This window comes from Mchenga conophoros, linkage group LG6 (genome assembly GCF_057382185.1).
Source record: "Mchenga conophoros isolate Kocher_MC1m ecotype Shallow Benthic linkage group LG6, M_conophoros_male_GT1.1, whole genome shotgun sequence".
NCBI lineage: Eukaryota > Metazoa > Chordata > Actinopteri > Cichliformes > Cichlidae > Mchenga > Mchenga conophoros.
Genome location: NC_140531.1, coordinates 38,213,730 through 38,234,375, shown reverse-complemented (window position 1 = coordinate 38,234,375; position 20,646 = coordinate 38,213,730). Strand labels below are relative to the sequence as shown.

Here is a 20,646-nt window from a genome sequence, read left to right as displayed (position 1 = left end):
AGAAAGTACACCACACCCATTGCCACTCCTGGACAGGCAATGTAGATGGTGGTGACTTGCATGAGGAAGTCTGATTTCTACAAGTCTAGCTTTCTTCACCTATTCTCTCTACCATCACCTACACACACACACACACACACACACACACACACACATATATATATACATATATATATATATATATATATATATATATATATATATATATATATATATATATATATATATATATATATATATATATATATATATATATATATATATATATATGTGTGTAAATAAATAAAAAAATTACACACTTTTTTTTTTTTTTTTTTTTTTTAAGTGAAAATAGGTATTAGAGTTAAGCCTTCTATGACTTTATTTGATCTCGATTGATGGTATAAGTTAAAATGAAAGGTGGCGATGGTTGCGACTCTTTCGCTTTTGTTTGTTTATTCCTTTTTTAAAACTTGGAAGCATGTATATATGTATTGCACATTGCTCAATATATGTGGAAAACCTGCTCTGTCAGTACTGTTGTCCATATTTGCTCATGGCTACATACTCTTTCATTTAGTTTGTGTGTTGGGCCATGTCATGTGTACTTTTTTCTTCTTCCTCTATTTCTACAGAACGGCCGCATTCCTTGTGATGCAGACATAGAAAGGCTGACATTGAACGAGGGTTACATCAACGGGACACATCACGTAAGCACCTTTCAGATAGTGTTGATCCAAGGTTACTGAGTGTGTAACCTACATTTGTATCTTACTCTGAAATGTATCCAAATGTATGCAGTTCAGGATGGAGCCTGGTCAGGTGGTGCAGGAGACATTCACGGTGGAGGAACAACCCCAGCAGATGCCACCTATTGTGTCTGTGGAGACCAGTGAAGATGGGACAACGAAGCGTACAGAAACCACAGTAAGAGCTAGATGCTAATAGTAGTCACTTCTTGCGAAGGAGTTTCCAGCTGTAACACAAGGGGAAGAGTGGCATTCTGGCCAAACTGGTTCATTCTTGTTTTTGTTCTGGTTTATTGCAAGGTTTGCTTTGGATGCTATCTCTGTAAAGCAGAAAAGTTCATACTTGTAATTAGTCAGCGTTGATATCTCATCTCTTTACTGTCTTGTCATCCCCTTTTAAGGTAAAGAAAGTAGTAAAGACTACCACCACACGCACAGTCATCCCTTCTGTGTCAGACACACTGTCAATGGATGGTGGAGGCTCCGTGACAGGTGGATACACTACACCTGCGGACCGAGTCTACAGGCAGGGCCCTGGAGTTGCTGTGCCAATGGACTACCCCACTCAAACTGTGCCCCGAAACTACCACTACGGACCTCCAGTGGGACCTTATGACGACTACCGCGCTGGACCTCCATCTGAGGTCTATACAAGCCTCAACAGGGGAGCTCACATGGATGATCGCTACAGGTAACATGTTCAATGAAATTCCTGTTTATCTAGGCTTCAAGGCATGCAGATTGTTTTTAAACTTTTCCATGATAATGTTTTGTCTCATTGTCAACCTCCTCCTCCTTTCCAGACCGGTTCATCCAGATGGGTATAGGACTCTAGATCCCAACTACAGAGCCCCCAGCAGGAACCAGTTGGACCCCTATGCTGCTCAGCCACAGGTGTGTTAAGCAATCATTGCCCAATTTATTCTGGCACTTTTCTCTTGGCAGAATTTTACTTTGCGGGAATTTTACACACGACACATTTTTCTGGCGAGACAGCGAGAACATAAGAAGGAATTCAAACTGTCTCCAACACTCCCTTCCCACCAATTAATTGTACTGTTATCATAATGTGTATGTCTGAGTTTCCAAGCTCAGACACAAGCCACTGAAAATGTATTTTAGAGTGCAGCCATAGTTTCAGTTGTTTTTGGATCACAGTCTTTGTCTCTGTGTAGGTTGGGCCTATGGGAAGTGGTATGGAGCTTTCCTCCATTCCAAGGTTTGTTCCAGAGCCATACGGTCTGGAGGATGACCAACGCAGTATGGGCTTTGATGAGCCCGACTATGGCATGGCACCTCCAATGCATTACAGCACTGTGCCCCGCAACCCCCATGCTTACCCTCGTGCTCCGCCTCGCAGGACTGGGTAAGTTGTGTGATCTTTGATTTTCCATAATATATTTTAGTGTCAGCCTTTACAGATCTCTTCCTTTTTCCTCTCAGGAGCTATGAGGGCCTCTTGGATGGTGACATGAGCGGTGCAGGAGATTACTACTGGGGTGGTGGTGCGCCACTGGCTCAGGGTGAAAGAGGGAGCATGGCTTCATTGGACAGCACTCTAAGGAAAGGCTCTGGCCCCGGTGGCTGGCGTCAGCCAGAGTTGCCTGAGGTCATCGCCATGCTCAACTATAGGCTGGATCCCGTCAGGAGCAACGCAGCTGCTTATCTGCAGCATCTCACCTTTAAGAATGATAAGGTAAAGGATCCGAAAACAATGCAAGCTCTCTCTTTTTTTTTTTTTTTTTTTCTTTTTTTTTTTTCACCGTTATAAAGTTTGTAAGGTTTTATATGTTTATATATTATTTTTTTCACTAGATTTAATGTTTAATTTTTCTCATTATAATGTCAGCTGGATATGTACAGGGCTGATTTTTAAGTAGTGGACTTTAAGTCATGTTGAAAGCACATCTTGTAAGCACATGATATCTTTTCAGCTGGTTTTCATCTTTTATAAAAGTGTCGTTTTTATTTCTATTTCTAACTAAAATGTTTTTTCCCTCACTTAATTTTAATTCGTGGTAGTTTGCACAGTGCAGGAATGATTGAGACGTGAATTAAAACAAATAGAACAGACCAGAGCTAAACTTTGAGCATGTCACTAAGCTTTATAAATATAAGCAACGGCAAAATCAGAGATAATAACTTGTAAAATAGCACGAGCTGACAGAGCCATTTTTGATTGTTTCAAGGGCTTAAGAAGTATTTTGTTTTGTATTTTGTGTGCATGCTTTTTCCCCTCAATGTTGATGGGAAATTCCCTCACAGATTAAAATACTTGAGGTTTTTATTGTCTTTTCAATGATTTTCAGTGTTTCTCACTTGTTACTCTGTATCCTTGTTTTGGGCCCTTGCTTGTCTATTCATTCTTGATTTAATAATTGTTTTGCATGGTTTCTATTTAATAATATAACAAATGCCCATTCACACTGTATCCCTCCTTTTGATTTGCAGGTGAAGTCCGATGTGCGTCGTCTGAAAGGCATTCCAGCACTGGTTTCTATGCTCGACAACCCACACAGAGAGGTCAGTTTGTTGTTTTTCTCCAAGGCTTTCTGTTCGCTCTTTGCTGTTCTGGAAGGTTGTTATGATTGGGCTAAAAGCGAAGCTTAAGGGATGAAGTGTATTTTAAACTGTGAGGACAAGGTGAACTGTAGATTTACCTGTAATACCGAATGAATGTGAGCTATAAACAAGCTGCATGTATTGGACTTCAAATCCTGGAGGGCGACATTTGTTCTAAATCCGGTTTTGGCCGAAACATTCAGTGGTTTTTCTCCAGTTCCCTTTCATTTCGGTCTAGTTGTGGCAAAATTTTGCTGATGTTTGTAAGGGCACTACCAAGGAAACCACATCATGCATTCCAGTCCCGAGGCAAAGAAGCATCTTAATTTCACATTTCGTGCTCCGTGGCCAGTGACAGGTTTGAAGTCTGGTGTGTGTGTGCGCGATAACTTGCTGACTGAGGAAATGGGTCACACTGCAAATGCATCTTCTAAACATTTGAAAGTGGTTTTAAAGAGTCCATCCAATAAGTTTGTGTGCATGGAAAAACGAGTCCACATTAAGTATAATATAATGAAAAAATGGTCCAGGAATGCAGACTATTACAACTTTCAAAGCAACAGCGGAGAAAAAATTCTAGGACGTTTGTTAACTTAGTGGAAATAAAGTGGAAGTACTGCATTTTTCATTTTTATTTTTTTCTGTCATAAACACCAGAGTTCACCACCATTGATTATAAATCAGATACAAATGTTCTAATGTTGCAAACCATTGTGCAATTCTTCTTTTTCTGTAGGTTTTCACATTATTAGCCATACATTTATTATTATATAATACATACAAGTTTTAATACAGACAAAATGCACAAAACAAAGTAATAGTTGAGGTATAATGGCACTAATAAATACTATTATTGAAGTATTGTATATTCGTGGGCCATAATTACCATGTTGTAAATATCTGATATTCTAACCAAATATGTACTGTGATAAAGGTGGTTGCTCAAATTAAAGATGCCAAGTTTGAAATTTAGGCTACTTCTCTTGGACAAGCTAGCATCCCACAAGCTAGCTTGTGGTCATCCCCAATGATGATGCTTTCTTGTTGTCAGAAAGAATTGTAGCCACATTAAAGTGAAATTAAGAGGCTGTTTGCATTTCAACCACAATAGAAACACATTTAGAAATGGAAATATAACGCAGTTACAAATAGTCTTTATGCAGATAAACTGTTAGCTTAGTTTGCTACCATCTATTACTTTAGCAGCTTTAGACATACCTTATATTTTTTACTTAAGGCTAAATACATCAGCCACACCTTCTGTTGTTGTAATACCGGTGTTCTGAGAAACTGTCCTACTTTGGCAAATCGTCCTACCCGTATGATAATGTGATGGTGACTTCTGACTAACCCTAACCATAACAAATATTCACAATGGCTTTAAAAATGTAGTAAATTTGGGTTTTGTGTTGTCTGCATGCGCAGCGTATGCAGAAACAATGGGTAGTTGTTTCCTACCCGATCCTACCCTACTTTGTGAGGTAGGATGGATTCCCAGAACACCGGCAGCATGTATAGGTTTTTGGTTGTTTGTTTGTTTTTCCCTAACTCTGAAAAATATTAATATATAAGGATCCAGTAAAATTGAGCAACTGGATGAAAAAAAAAAAAAAAAAAAAGTTTCCTTATATATAATTAATTAAACTGTGCATTATGAAAAGCTACGCCAGTGGAGACCAAGAACAAAACTATGAGTCTTGAAATGAGCATAATAGCTCCCCTTTAACATTTCTTTAATGTGTAAATGTGTACAAAATGCAGCCTGCTAATTTACCACTAATTGTAGTAATTACTCGTATGAGGAGCTCTGCCAAGACCTATTTAATGCGTGTAGTACAGTTTCGAGGTCATGACTGTTTCTTGCTAGCACACTCCATGCATTTGAAATCGATGCCTTCAAGTACCACTCCATCGTGGCTGATGGCCCATTAAGCTGTGCTTGTGTATGTTACAGGTTCACTACGCAGCCTGTGGCGCACTAAAGAACATCTCATATGGCAAAGATCAAGACAATAAGATTGCCATCAAGAACTGCGATGGCGTCCCGGCTCTGATCAGGCTGCTGAGGAAGACTCATGACCAGGATCTGACAGACGTTATCACAGGTACACGGTGCATAGAGATCCTGGGCTCTGTTTTCAGTCTTGTTCAGTGTGGTTGTTTACTTTTGTTAAGGTGGCTATTATTAATTTAGTTAATGTGTGCCAATTTAGCTTTTTCATACTAGATAAAGCTGACAATTGCCACCAGTTGGACAGCTATTGGACATGACTTTGCAACCCAACAGAAGTAATTTAGCCAACTGGCAGCAATCCCACCAAGAACCATGCAGCTCCCTGCAAAAGCTCCACAATCCTACACCAAGATAAACTTTAATATAAAATGTACACAAAGGAAAGAGAAATTTTGTCAGGTCAGGATTTAAAACAGATTGTCTATTTAACGTTTGTACTAATACATAGAACTGTCATACAACCTTATTTAAACTGTGCATTTTAAATGGGCAATAGGCTACATTGTTGCTTTTCATTGTGCAATCAACATTTATTTCATAATGTTATGGCTGTAGAATTGATGACACTGCCAAGGTTTAATGTGACAATGATGTTAGCTTCGCTTTCACAGTGCAGCTCTGTCTGCCTCTGGGACCAAATCTCCACATTGCACAACCAAAATAGTAAGTCGGTAGGGCTTTTGTTTTCCATGGAAACTCCTGGTAGCTAAATATGGAAAAACTATCGGGGGGGGGGGAAAAAGTCTTCTGTTGCAGGAGGCAGAAAAAGGGAGGGAGTGATGCAACCAAAAGTAAAGCAAATGAACCTTGGACAGCCAATGTCTTGAACCTAAGAGGGATCAAAAGCCACATCAAGTTGGCATTGTGCCAAAAAGAAATAATGTAGCTCCTGCTTACTTATTAGCCAGCCCAGCGTTTTTAAAATATTTTTTGGAAGGGCTCGGTTTATTCATTTGCTATAGGATTCCTGAGTTTGCAGAAACCTTCAGTACTTTTAAGTTTAAAACACAAGAAGACTTAATGATGATCAAAATATAGTCCACAGGGTATATCCTGCATATAAAAAATGTTGGCACTCATGGATAACATTGGCCCTCCCCCAAAGAAAATGTTACGAAGGCTGTGATAAATCTTTAACCAGTGTTTTTAATGTTTCATTTACTCAGGCTTAAACTCAACTTTTTATGATGTAAAAGAAAAACACTTACATTTCTTTTGAGTAAGCCAGCGTAGTCACCCCACAAAGGCCTGCTTGAGCCAAGAAAAACCCTGAACTGACTGTAGGATGTATGTAAACTTGTGTGGAAATAAAGTGGGTGTATTGCATATTTTCTTATTTTCTGTCACACACCGAGGTGTTACAGTACTCCAATATTGATGACAACTGTTATACTAATGTGCAAAAATCAGTCATTGGGTGATTCCAATCATTTCAGTTGAGTCAGGCAGCACAGACTCTTCCTCGTTCCTTTGGGACCAGTCACACTTGCATGTGTAGCCACCACACAAAGGCTCAGTCCATTATAGTAATAATATATTTGTGCTTTATTAGAAAACAATATTTACAAAGTTTTAAGAATTTCTCAGTGATATCAGTTGCAGGAAAAGTGCAAAATTCTCACTGAATCTTCTCGTCTGGTTTGGGTTTTTTGGGTTTTTTTTGTATGTTTTAAAAAAAACAAACATTTTTTTTTTTCTTCTTCTCCCCTGAAGGAACGCTGTGGAACTTGTCGTCTCATGATTCTGTGAAAATGGAGATTGTGGACCATGCATTGCACGCCCTCTCCGACGAGGTGATGGTTCCCCATTCAGGCTGGGAGCGAGGGAGCAACGGAGCAGGTGGTGGGGAGGAAAACTGCAAGCCCAGACATCTTGAATGGGAGACTGCCCTCACCAACACAGCAGGCTGCCTGAGGTATGGAGCAAAGGAAGGATGGAAGCAACATTAGAGAAGCAAGATATGTAGCTGGGAAAAGAAAGTGGAAAGTTGCCAGGTCAACAGACTGACAGAGCAGTGGGATGTGTGAGGGAGGATGGAAGCAATGATGCGCTAACAGAGCAGAAGAGCAGGAAATGCATCATGGAGTAGGCATAGTGAAGATGGAGAATGATGGTAGAGTCATAATAAAAAAAAAAGACAAATGTCTTCAGTCAGATTAAACTCAAAACTTTTTTTCTTTAAAAAAAAAAAATCAGAGCTCTATTTACTTGGTCTTTATAAGATGCTATGTGTAAATACATACATGTGTAGGAGAAGCATGTTTTAATTAAAACAATCTTTTCTGTAGAAGGAACAAAAACTCCAAGCAGATTCAAAAATTCAGACTTAAAAAAGTGAGTATATTGGAGTGATGCATCAAAGATATTTTTCATGTTAAAGACTCTTACTCTAATTACTAGTACATATAAACACTTCTGGGTTAAATGTCAGTTATATATCAAAGAAAAGAAAAATTGCCCAGTAACTGAGCTATCAGGAGGGGAGGGTGGGGTGACAGGAAGGGAATTTCAGAGATTACTGGGAGGGGGGCAAGCAGAGGACAGTGGGGCATTGACTTTTCTAGTATAAACAGTATGTTCAGGCCTGTCTCTGTTATCTGTGATTTCCCTCAGCCATAAGTCTAATTATAAAAGGGTTACTTGCAGGTGTGGAAACGCATCTTATCTTGAGGATTTAGAAAGTTCAGTATTTACAGAAATGGTCTGGACAGCATCTGAATTGTTTTAAGTTAACTTGGCACTATATACCCACTTCAGCAGCTCAGTTATTTATGCATTCTATGATATTTTCTCATTTTTCATATTGTATGACAGTTTGGACCCAAGCAGCACCATCTACAATTCAGCCTGTGGTATCCTTATATAACCAATCTTTAAAAATAATGGATAAAAAAAATCTGTTCGGTGGCATCGCTGTCACATTTTAAAGAAATATAATCTACTTAGTTTTAAGAGTTTTAATCATCTGTGTTTTCTTAAATTAGTTTTTAAATGTATAAATAGGGTGGCCCCAGAGTGTCTCAATAGATACATCCAGAGACAAGATAGTAATCGTATTACTAGGAGTAAGGTGAACGGCAACTGCAAGATATTATATCGCAGGTCTACATTCGGTCAGTCAGCTTTTTCTATAAAGGCTTGCCACCTGTGGAACACACTTCCAACCGATATCAAATTGATTACAGACATTAGATCCTTTACACTGAAGGTTAAAGTGTGGTTAAAGGGAAATCAAAGTTGTAGTCATTTTAACTAATGATTTTAATTTTATTTTAAATTATTGTCTATTAATTGTAATTGTATTCATGATGTAATATGGTTTTATGAAAATGTATGTTTTATTGTAAAATGTATCTATTTAGATTGTAAGCCCAACAAGAGACAATTGTTGAAAATTAGCAGCAGCTATAAACCTATGTGCGGTACATCAGTTTCATGTCTTGCACTTGAACTATGTTAAACCGCACTGTCCCTTTTAAATGAATAAATTCAAAATTTCAGCCTGACATTACGCAGGAGATGCCAGAGCTAAACAATCTCTTAAAAATTGGGCGGTTGTACTAGCATGTTTGTGACATAGTTAGTGCTGGGTCACTACGCCTTTTGACCCAGACAATTGTAGCACGTTGTAATTGGCCTTCCTGCAGCCAAACTCTGCAATTTCTCAGCTCACGTTGTTCAGACCAGTTGAAGAGTAGAGCTCACACGGAGTGGGAATGCCAAGCTTTTGTCCATTTCTAATTCCACTTAACAATATTCAGACAAACAAGAACGCTCTCTTCATTGTTGCCAAATAGACGGGGAGTGTTGTGCAGAGATTTTGTGTCAGTGAAGCTTCAGTTGCACTGCTGGGTTTAGTGGTTAATTTAAGGTCATTATGAGTGCAGTTTGTTTTGCCTTAATGGATATGTATACACGCAGCAATATGAGTGCCTTAATTATAGTATAAATTATAGCCAGTTTTGGGCATGTGGTAGCCACTATCTACATATGGGTCATTGAAACGATGAGTGTGTCATTTCTGTTTAAAGCTATTTTTTTTATCCAATTCAAGACTTGTAGGAGATCTTTGACAGAGAACTTGTTTTCTGCAGAGTAATTAATGACTATATTTACTCAGGAAATTCCTCTTTAAGTTTTAATACTTAGTGGATTTTCCTGAAAATATTCATCTCTGTGACTGTAAACCTAACCTTTAGTTTCACTTTATGATTTCGTGTCACTTCACTATCGAACTGTAAACGACAGATGGAAGGCAGAGTTAAACTTTTATGGCTCCAGAAGTCATGCAGGCATATCGTGAACAGTGGCACACATGTTTAATGTCTGCTTATGTGGCTTCTTTTATAGCTAAGGTTAGTGAAGAGGATTAGGGTCAAACACTATTTTATTTACATATGTAAATAGATATTGTCTTGCTTTTTTCCGTTTGTTTGAAATAAGTTTAGCAAATTTCAAGCGTTGTTTTTTGAAAACCGGGACACTCTTTTTCTTTTTCCTGCCGCTGTCCTGATTTGATTCGGTCAGCATTTTTTATTTTAAATGTGTGCCTACCGCAGCATGTAAATAAACTTCTCAAACTATGTAGTGAAGTCAGATGAGTGCCCTGTGCAGTGAAAGAGAATGTGTCCTGGTATTATGTGAAAGGGTGTGTCTGCCGACGGGAAACATAAAAGACAAAAGGCCACGACACTCAGTTTTCCAGCTCTCTTGAATCTTTTAAGTGCGGCTGAGTCAGAGAGCAGTTGAGAAAATTGGCCCAGAGATGTAACTCGATCTTGTCAAACTGTACTCTCTTTGTAAACTAGTACATTTAACAGGAGTTTCATTCAAACTTAATGGGGGTGTGCTCGGGCATTATGTGCTGGAATCCTTTTGTAGTCACTATAGCAGACTCCTTCCGCTCCCCTTTAACCTCTTCTAATCTGCGTTCTTCTTTCTCCTCTTTTTAACTTTCCTCTCGATTAAAGAAATGTGAGTTCAGAGCGAAGTGAGGCGAGGAGGAAGCTCAGGGAGTGCACGGGATTGGTCGACTCGCTCATGTACATTGTCAAGTCCCAGATTGACTGTAAAGATGTGGACAACAAGGTATGTGGATTTCTGATTGATTAAATCCTTTGACACCTTTGTTTGATCCTTGTTGCTTTTGTGTGTTCAGTAACATTTACCTGTGAATTTACAATGAGAAAGGCGGCGTTTTGATTCTTAACTTTCTCTCCATCTCTGCAGTTGACAGAGAACTGTGTGTGTCTGCTGAGGAACCTGTCCTACCAAGTGCACCGTGAAATCCCCAACCCTGAGCGCTACCTGGAGGCCACACCAAACCACCAAGGCCCCGCCTACTCCAGCAATAAGGGCAGTTGCTTCGGTTCCCGCAAGAGCAAAGGTGTGTGCCTTAGACAGACAGAGATAGCGTAGTTTTCATTCAGTATCGAGAGCATTTGGTGAGGTCACATCATCTCACTGAGCTGATACTTGCACATACACACAATCTTAGACAAACACATTACACAAACAAAGCCAGTCATCAGCACAGGAATGTTAACCCCTCCCCCCCTTAGAGAAATCTTATCCTCTCTTCAGCTGCTCTGTTTGTGTTTCACCGAGAGTATTGATTTGTTTTTGTCAGACTACAGCCCCCACTACAATTTGCTGGCTTTGTATTACAAAGTCAATTGCGACAACCATGTGTTAATGCTGGTATAAATATGTCAAATGTTTAGTTTTTTAGTTTTATTTTTTTCCCTTTATTTCTAATTTGACTCTTTATTTTTAGAAGATAGTGACTGATGATATAAGAGTGAGTGGTGAGGTGGTAGGGCACAACTAAACTCAGACTGCTGCAGGTAGTTATTATGTGTTTGTAGCTACTCTACACTTGTACGTTATTAATACATTTGATGTACAATTTTATGTGAATATGAAATTGTTTGGTTTGGGCGTTTCCCTGCATTTGCTTTATCTGGCCTTCATACATGGCATGTCACATGCTGATTCTGTGTGGTGGCAGTGCTGCTTTTGGGGTGTAAACAGGTGTTTACTGAGTGACTCAATTACGGCTGCTTTCCTTTTTACTTAAATGCTCTCTCTTCCTCCTGTTCTGCTGCTCTTCTCTTTCCCCTCCCTGCCCTACATCCTCCTTCGGCCTGGCTGCAGATGAGTGGTTTTCCAAAGGTAAGCTTTCTTTACCTGGCTATGCACTTTACTTCTGCTTTGTACTTTTGTCTTGGAGTGGGTGCAGTAGGATCATGGCTTAGATAACAGAAATGTTTTACTAGCACTAACATGGCCTATTTCTTAATAGCGGAACACTTGTAGAAAGTGCACTGTAGTTTTTAAATCTTCATGTTTGCCCTGACGAGCACGTGTCTAACCAAATCAGAACACATGTACTAACAGCGCATGTGTCAGTCTGAAACAGCCATCACACTCGGTGTCAACAGCAGATTGTTTTGGCATTTTTGTTGATGTTAATGTTTAATGTTGCTTCCAGGAAGGAAAGATGAGGATACAGCTGATGATACAATAGACATTCCAAAAAGGACCTCACCTGCTCAAGGTAAGCAAAGGCTCTATGAACACCTTTTATTGAATTAAGCCTTTATAGAAATGGGGTTCAAAACACTGAACGTGTTGTGGTGACAGCGGTCTCTCATTCAGACGTAATCCACCTTTAGATGACTGTTTGCCACAGCTCCATTCACAGGCAGACATGTAAAGAGGATGTCATAGTACACCTGAGATATCTCTTATTTGTTACAAATGCCAGGTAAACTTGGTGGTTTTTTTGACACCAAATATGTTGTCAACTGATAAAGCGCTCGGACTTCTGAAAAGGTAGTTTGCTCTGGCTTTGCTACTGCACGCGCAGTTTGATGTAAGCTGTACCTCGCTCCATCCACATGGACTCAGAAGACCACTCTTTTTGATTGCAAATGGCAATAATGCATCAGCAATTGGTGATGCATTGATTATAGTATACTTTCTGTAATTAGAATTTGGAAACAAAATTTTGTGACATGCGACCGTTATTGCAATACAGCTTAGAATAATCTACAGGACAAAAATCTAAATCTGGACCATGAATACTCATGAGATGATGTCCTGTTGAGCAGAGGGGTCATGTAAGGGCAACCAATGTGAGCGCTAAAAGAAAGACAGGAAGTGGATGTGGACAGTAAAGGAAATGAGTTACAGCCTTTGCTTTTTGAAAGTTTTGCAGATTTCTGCCTCTCTTGTCGTTTTCGACTTCATACGTCATCACAACGTGCTTCTGGAATGAGCTGTTGTTGTTGTGCACTTCTTCATGGGAGATTAGGAGTAGTGGATGTTGTTTGCATTCATGTGGAAACAATCTCACAGACAGACACACACGGGATCTCTGCCCTTTTCTCTGATTGGACTCGCTGTGCTTTAAGAGGCTTTCAGGACACCACAACAGAGACGTTCTCTCTATCGCAGGGTTTGATGTAAAGGAAGATTTATTATACTATGACAAATGTAGGTGTGATAGTGGTCAGGCTCCTCCTGCGCTGGTGAGTCTTCTGCTTCTCCATCAATCGTCTCTGCTGTTTTAAGAGTTAATATTTGGAGGAAGATCTTCTGTCCAAGGCTTTTGGAGCTTAATGAGCAGACAGTTGGGCACCATTTGTTTTGTCTCTACTGAAGCCCTTACAGAGTGCCTATCGGCTTGATGATAGTATAGACGTTTGCTGTGTTCTTATCTGGAGGGTGGCATAAAGAAAACCGTCTGTGTACTTGGATAAAGAATAGATATCACTCCATCTTGATACCGCATTCAGGAACACTTATCCTGTTTGATTTTCAAGAATTACTACTTAACATATCCCTGCACATATTGTTCAATAATTAATATGTCTGTATTTTATACTCCTGAAAGATTATTTCTTTATGAAGGACCTGTTACATTATCAATGTTCCCATCACACACGTGTCCACTCTCTGCCTGTTTCCTGTAGGCTATGAGCTCTTGTATCAGCCGGAGGTGGTTCGCATCTACATGTCTCTGGTGAAGGAGTCCCAAAACGCCACAGTGTTGGAAGCTTCAGCTGGAGCTATTCAGAACCTGTGCGCTGGACACTGGACTGTAAGAACTGCCATCTATACTGATCTTTTTCGATTTTACAGTACCAGAACTTTATGTGCTAAGTAAATAAACCAGATTGGGAAGTCTGAATAAATGGTGCTGTTTTAACATTAGTCATTGCAATCAAAGGTTATTTCAGGAACATTAGTAAACACTCTATGTGAGGATTTGTATTAGATTTGTCTGTTCTTAGAGGTTATCTGTAATGTAACACACAATTATTTTGACTTTGTGCACATGAGAAAAATCACAGTGGTATTTGTTTAGTCAACACTCCACCTAAAGAGCTGAAGTATTGGTTTACTGGTTGATCTACATTCCTATGCTTACATATGGCCTAGAGCTACAGGTCAAAGCAGCAGAAACAAGCTTCCTCTGAAGGTTGGGTTCAGCTTTAGAGAGAGGGTGATAAACTCAGTTATTTGAGAGGGTCTCCGAGCTGCTAGTTCTCTTACATCAAAAGCAACAACTCACTGGATGGTAACAACTCATCCAGTCCACACATGCAAAAAATCGAACTGTAGGTGTCCCTAAATTATTATGTGCAATAATTAGAAATGACAGAGGGAAAAGGTATTGAACTCCTGAAGAAAGGGAGGTGTGGAACATCATGACACGCCTGAAATCTATCAGTAATGGAGCCATAATACAGAAGTGGACAGCATTTAGAGAAGCCTGTGAAATACTTGGAAAATATAGTCTGGTCAGATGCGACTAAAATGGAACTCTTTTGGTACCATAATAAACACCATGTTTAGAGGTCAAAAGGCACCGCAACTCATCCCAAAAACACCACAACAGCAGTGAAGTTTGGAGGTGGGAACAACATGGTATGGGGCTGTTTTTCAGCAAATGGTACTGGCACGCTTCATATGATTGAAGAAAGGATCGATGGAAACTGAGATATTCTTTATGAAAATCTGCTGCCATCTACCAGGATGATGAAGATGAAACGAGGGGGGGGGGGGCGTTTCAGCAACACAATATTCCCAAACACAGCCAAGGAAACTCATGGTTGGTTTCAGAGAAGGAAAAATAACGCTGCTAGAATGGCCCAGCCAATCGCCTGACCTGAATCTAACTAAAAACCTTTAGAAAGAACTAAAGCTTAGATTTCGAAAGACCGCTTGTGTGGAAGACTGGCGCAAAATCACACCTGCAACTAGTTTCTCCCCACAGGAGACATCTCGAAGCGGTCATCCCCAACCACTTTTGTAGCAAGTATTAAATGAATTTCAGTCGGTGTGTTCACGAACATCTATCTTTGACTTCTTTGCATGTGTGGAGTGGATGTGTTGTTATCAACATCTGGTGATAATTTCATATCAGTGACAGCTTTAGAAATATATTTACTTAGAAAATTGGTGATGTATCCAATACTTATTTTACCCTGTGTAAGTAGCGTTTGACAGGTAACGGTAACCCACTGAGTGAAAAGTCTGTTAAAAACCAAGCACGAGATTTAGCAGCAATGGTCGTTAAGATGGTCTTCTAAATCAATAAAAGCACTTTGTGTGTCTGTAGTATGGCAGATGCATCCGTGCCTTGGTGCGCAGGGAGAAAGGTTTATCCATGATGACGGAGCAGCTGGCTCATAACAACGACCGCGTAGTCCGAGCCATGTCCGGAGCCCTTCGCAACCTGGCCATTGATGGACGAAACAAAGAGCTACTAGGTGACACATTTAACTCTTTGTCTAACTGAGCTTCAGTAAAAAGGTTTTAACCAGAGTTTAAAAAAAAATCCCCAGCTTTATTACATACCAGTGTTAGCAGTTGTAAGTATGCAGCAATCTTAATCTTCCCTGTGTTGTCAGGTAAACATGCGGTGCCTAACCTGGTAAATAACCTGCCTGGTGCTGGTCAGAGTCAGCCAGTGCGAGCAGTGTCAGAAGAGACAGTGGTGTCTATACTGAGCACGCTCCATGAGGTGCTGGGCTCCAGTGTGGAAGCAGCCAAGACTCTCAGGGCTGCTAATGGCATCGAGAGACTGGTGCTCATCAACAAGGATGGGTACGCAGTGACAGATGGATACAGATCATTTGGATAATTTTTTTCTGTCCACGTTTTAGAGCATCTTGAAATTGCTATAACGGGTTATTTTCATAAATTGCACCTTTCTCCCTCTCTGTCCCTCTCGTCTTTAGTAATCGTTCAGATCGGGAGGTGCGTGGAGCCGGCCTAGTGCTGCAGACAGTTTGGGGCTACAAGGACCTGCGGCGCACTTTGGAAAAGGATGGCTGGAAGAAGACAGATTTCATGGTCAACTTAAACCCTCCCACCAACAAACCCAACGGATATGAGGAAAGCACTCTGCCGCTTATAGACAAAGGTCAGTGGTAGGAGTCAAAATAGCCGCCACTTTGCTTAAAAGGTTTCAGTGTAATGATTGTTACCAGTCTTCTTGTTTTTATAAAATAAATGATGTAGTGGTGTCAGTTGTTATTCAAATTGGCCTTTTAAGTATCTATTCAGAGTTTCACATAATTTCCGTCTTAGATCTCTCTAAACTTGAGTCTGAATGATTCCTCTGCATGAATGCAACTCGGACGTTGATTGTGCAGAATGATAACGGGCTGTTTGCAGATATGGAGTTACTCATCTCAGCCAACTTTCGATTCATTGCATTTACAGCTTTGCCACATGGGGAATTTTCAAGAATAGTGAAAGCATATTTGATCTGCACTGCCTCCCAGTCAGTTTTCTAAGTGATTTTTGCATGTTTTTGTTTTTTACTGTGTGTGTGGGACCTGCCTGACTCCTCCCTGAGTACTGAGGTCAGGTTTAAGGTATAGAAGGGACCGGGCCTCCGGAAGTGTGTGGCAATTTTTGTTGAAATGTCAACACAGGACATTTTTAGTACTGATTTAAAAACCGTTTCATTCTTTGAATTTCAAAGTAGACTGAATGTGGACATTTGCTTTTACTTTTGTTTTAGTTGTGGTGATTTATTTAGTTGTTTATTTATTTATTTTTTACCTGTTGAGCACTTTGGTTGCATTAAAAAATGTATTTGTCTCGACTTAATTCTTTAGAATTACAGAGCAATACATGTATTTCTGACTGTTTTAATATTTCTCTGACACACAGGTGGCAAAAGTGACCGGGAAATGATTCCAATGAATGACATGGGACCAGGCAAGTGTGCAAACACAAAACACACAAACAGATACAACTGACAGAAGAGCTGTCCGACATGCCTTTGCTTTCATTGGCATCAAGTCATCACTGACTTCCAGCTGCTGCCTTTGAGTCAGCACAGCGGACCATCTGCCTCTGTCCCTAGGATCCTCCTCTGTCACACTAACCCACTGCATGTCTTCCTTCACTACATCATAAATCTCCTCTGCGGTCTTCTTCTTTTTCTCTTTCCTGCCAGCTCCATATTCTACGCCCTTTGTGTATTTATCGGAAGTACCAATTAAACACGTGCTTCTCCTCTTCAGATGCCTACTCCACACTGGACCAGACGGGGAGAAGGAACACTCTGGATAACACACTCGGACCTACTGACAAAGATTTAGATCAGGTATCGGCCAACCTCATGACACACACTGACACTCCTCACACCTTTGCCTAGAGACATAAGCCCGCATGTCTGCACCTTTACTGAGAATTTACTGCCTCACTCCTAACATGCACTTTGCTCTTTGCTACATCTCTCTCCTGACCCCAATGTAACGTAATGCTCACTTAATTTTTAAAGTTATCTAGCCAGTTCACACCTTGTTGTTGTTGTTTTTGATTATAAATGGAATATTTTGGGGTTGAGGATTGCTGATCCGAGAAGCCAAAATCACCGAGCTGTGCTATAGCTGCAGTGCTTCACCTGACTTTAGGCGCCATCTGAGTTCAGTCTGCGCTCTCACAAGCTGCTAAAGTTGTTGTTCAATGAATGTAAAGGGCAAAAACTATTAATGGTGTTAATTTCACACACTGGTTTCCCAGAAAGTTACCGTGTGAATGGACATGTTCTCACACACACCCACAGGCAGCATGTTGATGCATGTCTCGGTACAGCACAGGAGTTGATCTTTATCTTGTGCGTTATTTCTCACCCTTGTCCCTTTTTTCCAACCTTAAAACAGGACCTAACATTGCACTAACATGTCGCAACTCTTCTGTCTTTCGTCATCCTGAACTCCCTCCACTTTTCCCCCTTCTGTGTCTACTCACCTCCTCTTTGGATTTTCACACTAAACCCTCTTTATTCACCCACTCCTTTGGACTCTTATCTCTCCTCATCTTTATCTGTCCTTCTCTCCTCTTTCTTTTTCTCTCTCTCTCCCAGGGAGGGATGTATGGGGAGAGGCAGGCCTCCTTGCCTCTAATGGATTCTTACGATGGTTAGGCTACACCCACTGTGTCACACTGCATGTCACCGCATGGTATGTGTGTCCCACTGGCTGCTCTCACAACTCACCGCATGGCCTAATATTAGTTTTGTAGTAAGATTTGTGAATATTTGTGTGTTTCTAATTGTGATTTGGATTTTTAATGAGCTTCCATTTTACTATTTTTAGACTGTTTTGCTCCCCCTGCTGGTGAAAAGTGTCAAATCTTTATTTTTTGTGGTTCCTTGGATCTTATATACACATATTTTTTGTTACCTCTGCTTTGCACAGTTTGTAATTTTTCGTTTTGTCCAATGTTAAGTAACGTTTTTACTCACTGTATTGTATTTTTTAAATAATTAATTTTTCTTTAAAAGTGTGATTCTTTCCACCCAGGCATGGCTGCCTCGCCCTTAGCCGCTCCATGTGATCCGTTCACACACTTGTACCTCTTCTTCTCTTGCAGAAAAACTGATTGTGTGCATCACAAGACGACAGCCTCCTCCCACTTACTGCCCTTGCTGAACTGACAATGGGGGACTACCGCTACACTACCGACATGACTAAACTTCATCCCTTACACTCACTCTCTTGCAGCTTCTCTTCTTCCCTCTCTCTCTGTTACATTCCTCCATTGCAGTTCAAACACTCGAATGAAACCATATGGAAAACTGACGATGCTCTGCATTCCCTGTTGACAGCCGGATGTGACACTACGACCACTTGACTCCAAAACCACTCCATCAGCACTACAGCTTGCTTGGACAACACTAATGCTCTCTTTCTTTGAGACTGTGGCTTCTTTGGTATTTTCTCGGAGGTCAGAGCAAAGACTAATTAAACAAATTAAAAAGGAACTGTTGGAATCATATCAGGACACTTTATGGTGAGATTTTCCATAAATGGCTAACACACTCTGTTTTGAAGAAATCAAGGTTTTCTCTCTCTCTCTCTTTCCTTAATGGTCACACACTACAAAATATGAGTAATTTCCTACCGCTGGGATCTTGTATTTATCTGTCTAATTAGATATGTGTACAGCTTCTGCTTCTGTTTTGGTAGCGGTTGTTCCTCTACTCGCTTTGCTGTGTACTTTTAGTTACGTACGCGTGCCAAATGACACTGCTACTGCTGTGACTGCCACTGCTAACGCGCAACATGGCACACTCAGACTTTTCTCCAGCAGCCACACTGAAAACTTGTCATCCGCTTTGTTCTGTTGGCATCTTGTGTTGGTGACAGCCCAAAGATGCACGGGCGTGCTGCTTTTTTTCTGCATTTGATTGTGATGATCCACAACTGTACAAGGTTAGTTATACAGCCAGAAATAAAGCAGACGAATGATTCTCCTCCTCCTCCTTGTTGGAACAGACGGCAATTTCTAAAGTGATCTTTCTGTTAAATGCACCCCCCTTTTTCTTGGTAATTCTTAGTGGATATCTCAAGGATCCGGTGGGCGCATTTCCTTATCTGCAGGTCCATAATCTTATGAATGTGTACATATGCAAGATTGTCTTTAATCGTGGGCTAACTGGAGTGCCTCGCTTATTCAGGATGGGTCTCATGGGTGTGTCCAGCGTGACCTGGGTAACTGGTCAAGTTGTTGTTTTTTTTTTTTGTTTTGTTTTTTCACAGCAGCGTACAATTTGGGAGTACTGTATATAGAACTCAGAAGTTTTTATTCTGCAAGAATATGCGATCTTGTATGTTATTGGATATTTCTTTTTTTTTTTTCTTTTTTTAAATTAAACTCTTGAGTTCTGTATAACTCACTGCTTCACAAATCCATAACCTGCCTGGCTTTAAGACTACAGATCGACACAGTGCTGTCTGGTTTTTTTTTTTTTTTTTTTTGCCCACATTTCTTTAGTACGATGTTTGTTCTGAAGAGGAATGCTTATTCTTAGTGCCGAGTGAGATGTAGATACTTACTGCGTGGATGATTAAAAGAAGCACTACGGGGTTGTAAAGTGTGATTTTTTCTTTTCTTTTTTTAACCTCCTTTTTTCATGCCAGTTGAAATATGACAGCCTCCTTTTCTCAAATTAACGAGCTGTCTTCAAGATTGGACTGACTGAAAGATGAAAATGATAGCGAGCGAGGGCTAGTGTTAGAAAGAGAGGCATAGACCAGAATCTATTAGATAAAATCAAGAAAAAAGTAAAAGCACATTTAAACTATATATACAAGAGAATATTTGTTAATTTTAATGGTTTTATGTATTATTATTTTTTTATATATATATTGATTTGGGTTCAATTGTTTTGGGTGCTCTGGGTGAATGCATATGCAGTCTTTTTTTTTTTTTTTTTTCTTTTTTTGTTTGATTGAAAACAGTTTGTCTTAATTGAAAGCAAAACCAAGTTAGCTGAACAGAAATCCTCCAACGCCATCATCAGATACACTAATGGGAAGGAAAAAACCAGATTGTTGACTAATGTAATCTCTTTGCCTTGGCTCTTAAAGTTGCACATTCTCATTTATGAATGAATTATGTAACTAGCAATAATGTTTTTAATAAAAAAGAAAATTATTTCTCAGTGCCCGTGTTTTCTTTTTTCAGATTCTATTTATTTATTTTTAAATGGGAACAAGGAGATGTTTATGATTTTTGTAGTCACTCAGTATCATTTACTTGTGGTTATTATAGTTGAAAGTGGGGGTAATAAAAACTAGACTACAAAAAAAAGTATTTTCTACTTTTAAAAACATATTGAGGAAATTAAGTAGCAGTAATTTAAGCATGAGAAGGAAATGGTCCAGACTTTTAGTGACACTGTAGGATTTCCACATGGCTGCGAGTCAGGTGACCAAATTCCAGCCAATTAAAATTGGGACACTAATTCTGAGCCATTTATAATGTGAAGGATAAATTCCATTTGAAAGCAACATTCCTGACGCC

At 39.9% G+C, this 20,646-nt stretch overlaps 1 protein-coding gene across 6 annotated transcripts in view; it reads left to right on the top strand.

The window, feature by feature from the left end:
• The window catches only part of ctnnd1 (catenin (cadherin-associated protein), delta 1), a 31,954-nt gene extending 11,670 nt beyond the window's left edge, over positions 1–20,284 (top strand). For 3 of the 6 annotated variants that reach the window (XM_085277908.1, XM_085277904.1, XM_085277909.1), the window contains 21 exons: positions 615–689; positions 781–906; positions 1,130–1,419; positions 1,532–1,622; positions 1,904–2,094; positions 2,172–2,424; positions 3,180–3,251; positions 5,245–5,395; positions 7,018–7,219; positions 10,275–10,392; positions 10,534–10,690; positions 11,461–11,478; positions 11,798–11,863; positions 13,284–13,411; positions 14,936–15,086; positions 15,228–15,423; positions 15,558–15,742; positions 16,501–16,548; positions 16,857–16,939; positions 17,702–17,756; positions 18,211–20,284. In XM_085277908.1, coding sequence (XP_085134034.1) covers positions 787–906; positions 1,130–1,419; positions 1,532–1,622; positions 1,904–2,094; positions 2,172–2,424; positions 3,180–3,251; positions 5,245–5,395; positions 7,018–7,219; positions 10,275–10,392; positions 10,534–10,690; positions 11,461–11,478; positions 11,798–11,863; positions 13,284–13,411; positions 14,936–15,086; positions 15,228–15,423; positions 15,558–15,742; positions 16,501–16,548; positions 16,857–16,939; positions 17,702–17,756; positions 18,211–18,269 — 2,634 coding nt within the window. In that variant the 5' untranslated portion in view covers positions 615–689; positions 781–786 and the 3' untranslated portion in view covers positions 18,270–20,284. Of the gene's footprint in view, positions 1–614; positions 690–780; positions 907–1,129; positions 1,420–1,531; positions 1,623–1,903; positions 2,095–2,171; positions 2,425–3,179; positions 3,252–5,244; positions 5,396–7,017; positions 7,220–10,274; positions 10,393–10,533; positions 10,691–11,460; positions 11,479–11,797; positions 11,864–13,283; positions 13,412–14,935; positions 15,087–15,227; positions 15,424–15,557; positions 15,743–16,500; positions 16,549–16,856; positions 16,940–17,701; positions 17,799–18,210 lie in introns of all 6 variants that reach the window. The other 3 variants (XM_085277906.1, XM_085277905.1, XM_085277907.1) reach the window with 3 other exon arrangements.
• Positions 20,285–20,646: the final 362 nt, after the last annotated feature.